Source organism: Benincasa hispida, chromosome 12, assembly GCF_009727055.1.
Source record: "Benincasa hispida cultivar B227 chromosome 12, ASM972705v1, whole genome shotgun sequence".
NCBI lineage: Eukaryota > Viridiplantae > Streptophyta > Magnoliopsida > Cucurbitales > Cucurbitaceae > Benincasa > Benincasa hispida.
In genome coordinates, this window is record NC_052360.1 from 17,970,142 (window position 1) to 17,983,655 (window position 13,514).

General features: G+C 35.3%; 2 protein-coding genes across 4 annotated transcripts in view; both read right to left on the reverse strand.

The window, feature by feature from the left end:
- The window catches only part of LOC120067183 (serine/threonine-protein kinase TIO), a 32,847-nt gene extending 21,930 nt beyond the window's left edge, over nucleotides 1-10,917 (reverse strand). Inside the window, exons 1-9 of one of the 3 annotated variants that reach the window (XM_039018658.1) lie at nucleotides 10,710-10,917; nucleotides 10,478-10,553; nucleotides 10,070-10,160; nucleotides 9,917-9,991; nucleotides 9,351-9,443; nucleotides 8,853-8,927; nucleotides 8,630-8,722; nucleotides 6,949-7,012; nucleotides 6,523-6,607 (exon numbers count right to left, since the gene is read on the reverse strand). In XM_039018658.1, coding sequence (XP_038874586.1) covers nucleotides 6,523-6,607; nucleotides 6,949-7,012; nucleotides 8,630-8,722; nucleotides 8,853-8,927; nucleotides 9,351-9,443; nucleotides 9,917-9,991; nucleotides 10,070-10,160; nucleotides 10,478-10,494 — 593 coding nt within the window. In that variant the 5' untranslated portion in view covers nucleotides 10,495-10,553; nucleotides 10,710-10,917. Of the gene's footprint in view, nucleotides 1-6,522; nucleotides 6,608-6,948; nucleotides 7,013-8,629; nucleotides 8,723-8,852; nucleotides 8,928-9,350; nucleotides 9,444-9,916; nucleotides 9,992-10,069; nucleotides 10,161-10,379; nucleotides 10,554-10,709 lie in introns of those variants that run through there. The other 2 variants (XM_039018659.1, XM_039018660.1) reach the window with 2 other exon arrangements.
- Nucleotides 10,918-12,860: 1,943 nt separating this feature from the next.
- LOC120067424 lies at nucleotides 12,861-13,307 on the reverse strand. The gene has a single exon (XM_039018990.1). It carries the CDS (start codon nucleotides 13,305-13,307, stop codon nucleotides 12,861-12,863), a length of 447 nt encoding a protein of 148 aa, XP_038874918.1.
- Nucleotides 13,308-13,514: the final 207 nt, after the last annotated feature.

Sequence of the window (13,514 nt, forward strand, 5' to 3'; positions counted from 1 at the left end):
AGAGTCATTGAGGGCATCATCTTCTACTCCCATTACGACCATCGCAAAGACAAGTAATATTTTTAAATGCCTTCTTTCCTCCACGTCAAAATAGGTCATCGACTCTGGCGCTACAGACCATATGACAGATAACCCAAGTTTATTCTCTAACCTTTGCACATCTACCTCTTCACCAAATGTCATTATAGCTGATAGAACCTCCACTCTTGTTTTAGGATCAGGAACCGTCCATCTCACTGAATCAATTTCTTTGTCATCAGTTTTAAATTTACCAAACCAAGCTTGTGGGCTCTGCTTTAATCCATACAAGGATTTACGAAGGCGACACACCATTCCATTCTCCCCCTGAGCAACAAACCCTGGTGGTTACTCCATATACACCTCTTCTTGAAGATTACCATGAAGAAACGCATTTTTAATATCAAGCTGATGTAAAGGCCAATGATTGATTGAAGCTAATGAAATAAACAACCTCACAGATGCCATTTTTGATACAGGAGAGAAAAAGTATCAGCATAGTCAAAAGTATCAGCATAGTCAACACCATAAGTTTGTGCGTAGCCTTTCACTACGAGGCGTGCTTTTAACCGAGCAACAGAACCATCAGGATTGACTTTAACTGCAAACACCCATTTGCAACCAATAGCCTTCTTTCCTGCAGGGAGAGAAACTAAATCCCAAGTACAATTATCATCTAAGGNGGATTGACTTTAACTGCAAACACCCATTTGCAACCAATAGCCTTCTTTCCTGCAGGGAGAGAAACTAAATCCCAAGTACAATTATCATCTAAGGCAGTCATCTCCTCCACCATTGCGGCACACCAACCCGGATGAGACAAAGCCTCATGAATAGTTTTTGGGATGGATATAGACTCTAAGGATGCAATGAATGAACATGTGGAAGGCGACAAATGGTTATATGAAACAAAAGAAGAAATAGGATCAGCACATGTACGTTTACCTTTACGAAGAGCAATAGGAAGATCATCACCCGTTTCTGGATCCAATGATGAAGAAAACTCTGGTACAGGGCATGGAACTGGAGGAGGTTGTCGTCGAGTATAGACCTTAACGATGAGAGGAAGAGTAGAGGTAGCCACAGGTAGAGATGAATCAGGAAGAGGATCGGAAGGAGAAATAACTGTGTAAACAAGGAAATCATCCTCTAATTCCTTATGCTCTCCCTGACTCTTATTCGAAGAGAAAGACGGTGATGAAAAAAATGGAGTATGTTCAAAAAACGTGATATCAGGAGAGACTAAATATTTATTTAGACTAGGACAATAACACCGATACCCCTTTTGGACACGAGAATAACCAAGGAAAATACATTTTAAGGACTTTGGATCCAACTTGGTATGCTGAGGCCGAACATCCTGAACAAAGTAGGTACAACCAAATATTTTGGGTGGAATGGGAAACAAATGTTGCTTGGGGCATAAAGTACGAAAAGGTATCTCACCCTTAAGAATGGAAGAGGACATGCAATTTATTAAGAAACAAGCTGTGGAAACAGCATCAGCCCAAAAGAATTTTGGAACATGCATCTGAAACAGCAAAGCTTTGGTTGTCTCAAGGAGATGACGATTCTTTCGTTCGTATATATGGAGCAACCATTAGGGTTTGTTGCTCAGGGGGAGAATGGAACGATGTGTCGCCTTCGTAAATCCTTGTATGGATTAAAGCAGAGCCCACGAGCTTGGTTGGGTAAATTTAGTCAGGTGATTGAAAGCTTTGGAAAGCGGAAGAGCAGGTCAAATCATTCAGTCTTTTTTAAGAGATCTGAGAGTGGTGTCATCTTGTTAGTCGTATATGTGGATGATATTGTGATTACTGTGATGATGTTTTAGGGATCCAGTCTCTAAAGACCTTTCTTCATAGTCAATTCCATACAAAAGATTTTGGCATGTTGAAATACTTCTTAGGAATTGAGGTAATAAGAAGCAAGAAAGGAATTCTATTATCACAGAAAAAATATGTACTTGACTTGTTGACTGAAACAGGAAAGCTAGAGGCTAAGCCATGTAGTACCCCAATGATGCCCAACTTATAGCTCACAAAAGATGGAGAATTGCTAAAAGATCCTGAAAGATATAGGAGGTTAGTGGGAAAACTTAATTACCTTACGGTGACTCGACCCGACATAGCATTGTGAGTCAGTACATGTCATGCCTTACAGTTGATCATTGGGTTGCATTGGAACAGATTCTTTGTTATTTGAAGGCTCCTCCCGGGCGTGGTTTATTATATAAGGATTACGGTCATACTAATATTGAATGTTTCTCAGACGCTGATTGGGCAGGATCTAAAGAAGACAGAAGATCAACCTCAGGGTATTGTGTTTTTGTTGGTAGTAATTTGATTTCTTGGAAGAGTAAGAAGCAAAATGTGGTGTCACGTTCAAGTGCAGAATCAGAATATAGAGCAATGGCACAATCTGTGTGTGAATTGACTTGGATATATTGAAACTTCCTTGTGAGTTGGGATTTGAATCACCACATCGACAAAGTTGTGGTGTGATAATCAAAGGCAGCACTTCATATCGCGTCTAATCCAGTATTTTCATGAAAGGACTAAACATATTGAAGTTGATTGCCATTTTGTTAACGTGAGAAAATTCAACAAGGGGTTGGTATCTACACAGGATATGTGAAGACTTGAGAACAATTAGGAGATATCTTCAACGAAAGCATTGGATGGAAGACGTATAGATTATCTATGTAACAAGTTGGGCATGATTAACATATATTGCTCCAGACTTGAGGGGGAGTGTTATAATTCTATAGTTAGGGTTTTCCATTCTTGTAAATATTTTGTGATATTTTCCTTTTCTATGCTTTGTACACTTGTATATATTCATATCTTTGGTGAATGAATAGAGTATTTTGATTCTTTCTCAAACCTAAGAGTTTTACATGGTTGAAACTTGTTCTATAACTCTATCCATTCGGAAATCAATACAAAGATCAGATTTCTTGTGACATTATTGACATGGATGCATGCCATGTCCTTTTGAGAAGGCCTTGGCAGTATGATGTTCGAGCAACCCACAAATTACAGTGGATGGGGAAGAAAATCATCCTTCTACCAATTGGCAAGGATGAACAACCAAGAAAGAAAAAGTCCATTGAAGGAATGCAAAAGCAATTGTTCTTAGTTATAAACAATTTTATGCTGATCCTAAAGACACATGGGCTTTAGTAATTCAAGAACCAGAAATTGAAGAACATAAAAGAAACCACGACAAGAGAGTGGATGAGCTATTGACAGATTTCACACACCCTCCCTCCTCCTCTAAGGGAAATACAACATCAAATTGATCTTACTCCTGGAGCTACAATACCCAATTTACCCCACTACAAAATGAGTCCCAAAGAATATGTCATACTACAAAAGGAATTACAAAATTTACTTGATAAGGAGCATAAGTCCATGTGATGTACCGGCGTTGTTAACCCTTAAGAGAGATGGGACTTGGCATATGTGTGTTGATAGCCGAGCAATTAACAAAATAACTACCAAGTATAGATTCCCAATACCAAGAATATCTAATTTGTTTGATCAATTGGGAGGAGCCAATATTTTTCTAAAATAGATCTTAAAAGCAGTTACCACAAAATTCGTATTCAGCCAGGCAATGAATGGAAAACAACCTTTAAAACAAATGAAGGCTTATTCGAGTGGCTTGTCATGCCATTCGGCCTTTCCAACGCACCTAGCACATTTATGTATTTAATGAATCAGGTTCTACTTCCATTCTTAAATAAATTTCTTATTGTTTACTTTGATGATATTCTTGTGTACAACAGAAGTGTTGAAGATCACTTGGAGCATTTAAGAAAAGTGTTCAACAATTAGACAACTACATGTTATACATCAATCTAAAAAAAATGCACATTCCTTGTAACAACCATACACTTCTTGGGATTTGTCATCAGCAACAAAGGCATCACCACAGTCCCAGCTAAAACAACAGCCATCTCTGAATGGCCAACTCCAAAAACAGTAACGGATGTACAATGCTTTATGGGTTTAGCATCGTTTTATAGAAAGTTCATTAGACCTTTAGTTCTATTGCCACTCCTCTCACAAATTGTTTAAAGAAGGGTAGGCTCCAATGGACAAAAGAACAAAATGATAGCTTTGACTTATCAATGAAAAAACTAAGCAATGCTCCTGTTTTGGCATTTCCAGATTTTAATCTCCCTTTCCAAGTCTCAGTCGATGCATCTAGTGTAGGAATAAGAGCAGTATTATCACAAAATGATCACCCAATTGAATATTACAGTGAAAATTTGAGTGTCAAGAGCAAAATGTACTTATGAGAAAGAGCTCTATTCACTTGTTAAGGCTCTAAAAAATCTGGGCACATTATTTAATAAGTAAAGAATTTATCTTATTTACTGACCATTTCTCTTTAAAGTTTCTGCAAACTCAAAAACAGATCAGCCGCATGCACGCTCGCTGGATCACATTTATCCAACGTTTTGACTTTGTTATAAAACATAAATCAGGAGAATCTAACAAAGTAGCAGATGCCCTTAGCCGAAAACACCAATTGTTGGCTATTGTGAAAGGGAAAGTGATAGCCTTTGAACAATTAGCTAAATATTATCCTACTGACCCCCAGAATTTGCTACCATATGGAGAGATTGCAATGCAAATGTCCATACAGGGGACTTTAATTTAATTGAAGGATACCTACAAGGGCAATCAATTATGTATCCCTTTTTGGATCTCTTCAAGAAGCATTGCTCCGTGAAGTTCATGCTGGTGGCCTCAGTAGACATTTTGGACAAGATAAGACTCTTGATTTACTTTCAAAACGTCTTTATTGGCCTAAATTACGTCGTGATGTGACTAACTTTGTTAAAAGATGCTATGTTTCTCAAACATCTAAAGGATCATCCCAAAATACCAGTTCTCTACAATCCACTGTCGATCCCTAATACTATTAGAGGATTTATCCATGGACTTCATCCTGGGACTTCCTAAGACCCAACGAGGATATGACTCTGTGCTTGTTGTAGTAGACCAATTTAGTAAGATGTCTCACTTCCTTCCTTGCAAATAAACTTCTGATGTAGTTTATGTTGCTAATCTATTTTTCAGGGAGATTGTAAGACTACATGGCATCCCCAAATCAATAGTTTCGGATCAAGATGTCAAATTTTTGAGTTATTTTTGGCATACGAGAAAAAGTTTGAGACAAACTTCAAATTTAGCACTACGAGCAATCCTCAAACGAATAGACAGACGGAAGTTACCAATAGAACTTTGGGAACTTAATCCATTATTTAGGAGGAACCAAACCTAAACAGTGGGATCTTTCATTGGTTGGTTCAAGCTAAATTTGCGTTTAATCATATGAAAAACAAATCAATAGGGAAGCCTCCATTTGAGATAGTATACACTCATCTCCTCGGTTAACCGTTGACCTTGCTAATCGTCCTTGTACTTTTCATGTCAGTATGGAGGCTGAAGAAATAGCTGAAAGAATAGTGGAGCTACATAAAGATGTTCGTGATTAGCTTGAAAAGGCAAATTCTTCTTACAAATCAACTGCTGATAAATGTCGACGAGAGAAAACCTTTGTTGTTGGTGACCTTGTCATGGTGTTTCTACAAAAAAAGCCGATTACCTACTGGACACCAAACAAAACTTACTCCTAAGAAGATTGGTCCTCTTTAGATTTTACGAAGAATTAGAACTAATGCCTATCGGGTTGAGCTACCACCATGACTAAACATTCATCCCACCTCTTGTGGAATTTCATAACCCAGATTCCTTAACTCTCGCCACCTGCTCTTGTGGACGGGTTCAATTTTGGAGGGTTGGAATATGATGCAGTCTTGTAGTATCTTGGGTTAATCTTGCATGTTTCTTTGGATATTTAGTCATTGTGGTTAATTAATTTTTACCGTGGGCCTTTATGTTTAGTTCTTTAAAGAGTTCTGTATTTAGCATTAATTCTTTAGAACCAATCATGTTATGCTGTTTTCTGTCCAGCAGATTAGTTAAAGTTTTTCTAAGACTTAGTTGGTTAGTTGGTCTCAAGCTCCATAAATAGCTTGTTGTATGCATCTGCACAGTTCAGTTTTTTAATAAAATTCACTTCCAGACTTCAGTTTCTATCAACGATGCTCAACTTACATACAAGCAACGGTGATTGAGGATTTCATTAGATCAATAAAACTCAAGTATATACGTGACTGACCTTCTTCACCATAAGTAATCTCTTAAGACATAGGGATCATGAAAAGTAGACAATCTATTAGAACATTGCAAAAAAAAAGTAACACAGCCTCAATTGTCTATTCTATGGAATAATAGCATATGGATGAAAATTGAACAAAGACATAAAATCTTAAACAGCCAATAGGATGAATAAGAGAGTAGCCAAAGAGATTATTCAACTAACAATTAAGAAAAATCAGATACAACATAAGAATGAAAAATACGTAATTTCATAATAGAAGATAATGAACAGAAATAAAATTGACGGAAATAATCCACGTACAATATCACTCCCAATGACCACAGGTCTGCAGTGTGATTATAGGGTTGCTCACGGACCAATTCTGGAGCCATGTACAAAGGCGTGCCTAAATAAAGTCAATGACAAAATATTAATAAACAAACAGGGAGTGTGACAACTTTATAATAGTTTAGTTAAAACCGGAAAGCCTCGAAACACATTCACATCATATAGTTATCAAAAAAACTTTACATTTTACAATGCAATAAGGCAGATGAATGGAAAGTACATTATTGCTCAAAATCATAGCAACTCTAACAATCACTGGTTACCAAAGGATAGAGCATAATAAAAGATTCCCTCTAACGCAAAGAAAAGGAGGAATGCCTGTATTTGACAACCAGATGCAAATTGTCCTTTTCAATTTCTGGTAATCATATAAAGCATATAGAAAACAATTCAATTTACCTTTTATTGACCGCAAAACGACAGTATTTGTTGACATTGCTCGAGCAAACCCAAAATCACAAAGCTGAGGTAAGTAAAGCATAAAAAGAGTAGGGGGTGTCAGTATATGACTAAAATAATTAAGTAAGAAAAATTGTATCGCATTGTGTAGTTGGATTGTTAAAAGTATGGAATGTGCCAAAAATAATAGCATATAAAGCAAAATTGAATGAGATAAACTGGTACTGATAGTACACAAAAACATTCAATCAAATTATTTCATCAATGCATTACAAAAAATGCGGTATAACTTATATGAAAAAAAAGGTAATTTTAATAAATTCACACACCTATGTACTGAATTGATGTAGAATTAAAGCAAGCTGCTTAATACAAGGGGAAAAAACAAAGAAATATGTAACAGAAGCCCCAAAAGTGGAGCTTCAAAATAAATATACTTTTTCAAATGTCAAGAGTGCAAAAAACTTTTATAAGAAACAAGGATGAAAATATCAACAAGTATGCCTTGGATTTAGGATCTGCCAATGGATATTTGGATGACAGCAGATACTTCACAAATAATCATGGATATATATAATAGATAGTTACAAAAATTGTTCATAAATTTAAGTCGTGAGAGTGTAGAGATAAATGCATAGCATTGAAGACCGAAAGAGAGAGACAAATTAAAAGTAGAGAGATGAGCAAACCAAAAAGGAAAAACTCAAGAGAGATAAAAAGACCACGAGAGAAGGGAGAGGGAGTGCTAGAACGAAAACAATTTAATTGAAGGAAAAAGATAGAATAATTAGACAAAAAAATTAGGGGGTGTTTTGGTGTTGAGTTGAATTACGAAGTCTGTTATTAGTATGTTGGATTTAGGAAGTTTATGTGTGAAGATGGAATTCCTCAACAAATGTGCAAAAGAGAGAAAAATGGGGAAGATGGAGTTTCTCGATAAATGTACAAACTCTATTGAAGTTTGTTGAGTTGAGTTATTTAACACCGACTTATGAAGTCGGTAGACCAAGCACCCCCATAGAGTTAAGACAGCTGAAGCAAAAGTTGAAATGAGAGAAAGGGTGGTAAGTAGTCAAGATAAAATAAGAACAAACATTAAATAGAAAGGGGAGGCCAAAAGACAGGGAGAGATAGAAAGAGAACTAGAACAGAATAATAAAATGAGGGAGGGAGGAAAAGCTACAACAAAGTAGATAGGAAGTAAGGTGGCGAGAGAAGGACCTAAAAGTGAAACTGGAAAATAGTGGAACAAATAGCCTGTTATTGTCTCCCTTCATACGATCATATCAACTATATTTATTACCAACTCATACTGACAAACTCTTTGGCTAATTACTAATGTTTACTTAATATCATTTTCTACATTGATGTATGTTCATCTACCAAATATTGTCCTGATAAATTATCCTATAGTGGCAAGTCACACATATATTATACGTCACCAAACTTGCACATCTCCCTGCCCACTTATTGATGCAGAACATTCGAAATTTTTGACTTATCAACAACATTGCTAATATTCTTCCATAATTAGAATACATCTACATCGTACTACCGAAACAAGTTTGACACTATAGAACACTTAAAGAAGTTCAAGTTACTACTATTGAGTTACAGAACACTTAAAAACATATTACTAGTAACAGACAGATACGGTCAACATGATATGGTGAGGACAAACCTTCACAACAGATCCAGCTCCAATAAGAATATTTTGGGGCTTCATATCACGGTGGATTATACGATTGGAGTGCAAATAGTGCAATGCTCTTACCTGAAAGTTTTTGTTCTAATCAGGTTAAGAGAATATTCAAAAACTCATACAATTGAACGATCCTATAAAGTCTTGGTAACCTAACCTAGAATAATAATTGACCAAGAAAAGAGATAAATTCAGGAATTACCAACTGTTTCGCAATTGCTTGAACTTGCTCTTCGGGAAGGCATTTATCATCCTCTAGGATCTCAAAAAGTTCACCCTAGCAATCAGAAATTGTCACATGCATGAAACTGATTTTGCATAAGCTAGGTTTGGTTATAAGTTCCTTTTGTTAAGAAGCAAGCTTCATTTCTATCGAGAAAAGATTTGCACATTACTTGTTCTACAAAAACAGATTTCACTTTCTATCAAGAAATGTATGTCATTCTGTTCTAAGTGGAAGTCCCTTTTACTTTGTACTTTGCAACGTAATCTTGTGGATTTCGGTTGAATATTTATTAAATAGATTTTGGTTACTGTACCATAATGTTTCAATCATACAGGAAAAGTTCTGATTCCTTTTATGTGTGTGTGTGTGTGTCATTACTTCATGCAGAGAATTTTGCAATCTACAATAAATGGGCAAAAATGTATGCTATAGATATATTTAATCAATATCAAGAGAAAAAAGAAGATGAATTACTTGTGCAAATTCAGTGACAACGCAAAACTCTTGCGGGCTTTCAAACGAGTCGAGCATTTCGATGATATTTTCATGCTTCAGCTTTCTTAATATCTGCAACATTATGAAAACTAGATACCTTAATTTAATGGAGGAAATGAAATAATAAGGATTAATCTCACAAAATAATGGTCATTCTTCACTTATTATACGTGATTGCATAGAAATAGAAAATACTATAAATAAAGAAGCGAAAAAGTATTTCTAGCACCTTAAATTCTTTTAAATATGAAATAGAAAATTTGAAGTGTGCCAAGCAACTTAAGTTCCTTATTTTAAGAAATAAAGTACAAAAATAGTAGTATGCGACTATGCATTGCACCTTAACTTTCTTTCTACCAATACAACAATCACCAAATGTTACACCCACCGGAAAAGTAATTTTACTTCCTCTGAAGTATTTCCTTCACCAGATCAATTGGGAACACAGAGAAACAAAATATGCAACTAATATAATCACAACGAAGAAACGATATACAAAATTACAGACAGTGCATGTAGGAATACCGAGAAAATTAGTCGTGTACCTCAATTTCCTGTCTTAAATTATGAATGTCTTTCTCGCTTTTTCCATGCTTCATAATAAACTTCATTGCAACGGTCTGAGAAGAGCCACAAACAACTTTAATTAATAACCTTAACGAGCAAAGCAAAAGAATTATAATAAATACACAATTCACCTGGCCTGTGTTCTTTCGCCTCCCCTTGTACACTTTACCAAAAGACCCCTCCCCAACCAGCTCGATTACATGGTAATTTTCAACACCCATTCTGTGAATAGAACAGAATAAAAATATATCAATGCAATGAATGGGAAAACGATATATATATATACGTACATATAGATATACATACATACATATACACACACATGCGCACACACACATATATATACAGGGAAAATAAACAAATGAAAATGGGCAGAGAATTATGATTCGTATCATGGAACTGAGGCGAGAATAAGTCACAAAGAAATAGTAAATGATTTACAGATATTTGACGGTAACCCTTCAACAGAAATACAATCGATATCGAACAAAAAATCACAACACAAGTAGAGACCCATTAATCCAATGGTCTCAAATTACGTCAAGTCATAAATCATGAAATCATAGAATGCAAATAGTGCCCCGATGAGTCCGAAATGCGTCCAGTGGAAGTGGGCTGGAAGCAAACAGTGAATAAAATACTTTAGACAAGCAACTAAGTAAGCAATTGAGAGCGACGGAGGGCATCTAGAGGAAATGGTCTTGAAATTCAAGTAGTCAAACAAAGGGGTCAAGAAATTAAAAAGAGGACGAAAGAGGAGTGAGGAACTACCTGCGCTTGATGATTGCAGAAAATTGTTGCTGACTTTTTCTTATCTGATCGAAAATCAACTCAAAGCAAGTGTATCAGAGATCGATAGTAGATCGAAACTTGAAATGAGATTACAGATACACGGAGCAAAAATAGAGAGAGAGAGAGATTGATGAAATTGGGGTTTCTTCTTCTTTCCCCCGTTTATGTATTTCAAAATTGAACTACAACGTTCGGATTCGGGATAGATAAATATCTAATAACAATATATTTAAAGCTACAACAAAGTAAATAGGCTTCTAGATTTGGGCTCATGGGCTGTGGGTTGTGGGCTGAATATGGACTGGAGTATTTAAAATGGGGTTTCTACCCATATAGCCTTAATTATAACTCAATATTATACTTATATCTTGAATTTTTCATTTTTTCATAAATGTCACGGTGAACTTCATATTTTAAAAAAAAAAATAAGTGGTCTTTTATTATTTAACCCTCTAAGCATTAAAAAAATATAAAAGTGGAAAAACTTTTTATATCTCACTCGCCTCCATTAATGATTCTTTTTAATAATTTCGTTTCTCTCCCATCTTTTCATATCCAAACCACATTTCATCTTTTCATATCCAATTCACACTTCGTCTTCTTCAATTTCTCTCTCATCTTTCCATCTATGTCTCTCTCTCTTCGTCCACCTTGCCACCGTCACCACCTCTCTCTGTCAGTCCATCGTTGTCATCTCCTTTCGTCTGTCCACCTTGCCATCGTCGACAAGGCGCCTACCAAGATCTAGTTGTCACCTTCTTCCTCAGATCCGACGCATAGAGCAAATCTTCTGATGCGGGACAAATAGATTCAGCACATCTTCGGCATGTGGCGAGCAGATCTGGCGCGGGGCATTTTTTACAACGTTGGGATGGGAGATTTTGGCGTGGGTGATTTTTCCGGCCTAGGCAAGCAGATTCGGCGTGGGTTGTTTTTCCAATGTGGGGCGAACGGATCCAACACGGGATGAACTATTTGCGTAGGGTTCTGGATGATGACGGTCGACGGTAGTATATAGGGTGGTTTTTTTATATATACTATGATATATATTGTCATATGGGGGTCTTTATGATACATACTGTCGTATGGTGATTTTTCGTTTTCAATATATAAGATGGTTTTTTTTATATGTGTTGTGATATATATATTCTTGTTCAATATATACTATGATACATATTTTCGATTTTTTAGTTTGAATATTTGCAAACATCTAAAATGATGTTCGAAGATATAGAAACATACATATCAAAGCAATAAAATATCAATACCTAATTATAAGTGCATATATATCATAATACTTGGGATATACACATCAAATAAACAAAAAAAAAAATATTGACATACATGTCAAAAAGTATTTGAGTTCTAAGGTATATTTAAAAACAACCATTAATATTTGAGTAGATATAAAATATATTTACCAGTATATTTCATAAATTTTTTAGAATGTTTCCAAATAAACAATGTAATATATTACATGTACAAATGAACAAACATGAATTGATCACTAAGATCGACATTAAAAACAAAATGGTGATTTATGTCAATAATTGAATCAATCTCTAATTTATATATTGTGGTATATTTCATATATTTGTTAGAATATTTTCAAATACCTAACAAAGTGTTACGAGGTATATTTTAAATAACCATGAATCCGAAAACAAATACGTGAAACCAACGAAAATAGAAAATAAAATATCATAAAATGCATTTTATCTCTCCAATTAAATTAGATAAATAAAAAAATTTCAAATTCTCTGCCTCCATTTGAAAACGTTAAAAAATCATATTAAATGCATCTTATCTCTATGTAATCAATGCAGTTTCTCTCTTCATCACTAATTCAATAACAAAAAACGAAAATAAAAAAATAAATAATTATACAAAAAAAAAAAACAATTATGCACGAAAAATTAAGAAAAGGTAGATCTGTCCACAAAAATTACAAAAAACATCCATTGAATGGTAGCATAAGTGATAACTCTTCGACGATCGTGATGATAACTCTTCATTGAAAAAATTCAAAAAAATTATAAGTGATTTTGTTTATAATAGCATTTGTTCTGAACGGTAGATAACTCTCCGAGAGAGATTCTAGTATCATGCTTACTTGACTCGTCTCATCTATCATCGCCCCTCGTGAGCCTTCGCAACATTAAAATGAACCATCATATCGAGAGCATGTTCTCTTACGCTGGTTCCATCTTTCATGCGCATAACACAGATATACGTAATGACTTCATGTCTAACAGAGAATGACGGTTGCCCATACATCTCCTGTAATGATACCATTGTCTCACGGGCGGTGCCCATGACCTCATACTTCTTATTGAGTACATCAGATATACTCGCTAAGATATAGGCCCGAGCTTTCCCATTAGCCCTCACCCACCTATCATAGATGTCCAAAACATTTCGGGTGGCTGTTGAACTAGGAACCGGAGAACATTCCTCTATCAACATAAACCTCACATCGTCTACAACTAATATCGTATTGATGTTTGATTTCCATTTTGAATAACCATCTCTATTAAATTTATCGGAAGCTCGCAATTGTATGACTGAGTTCGACATTGCTGAAACATTTTAAACAAACTCTATTAAATATGCATCTAAATCTATTTTTAGCAAAAATAAAGTACCAAATAAATCTTTATTTATTTGCAACGATACTTTAACGATTTAGAACAATTGCTACTAAAGGGAAGTCAAGAATTCCTTCACAAAAGCAAGACAATTCTTAATCAAATACTATATCAGAATAACTTCTTATTCTTATAG

Bases quoted from the DNA above. Each gene is read 5' to 3' on its own strand.
- LOC120067424 (XM_039018990.1), bottom strand. From the start codon at position 13,307: ATGTCGAACTCAGTCATACAATTGCGAGCTTCCGATAAATTTAATAGA.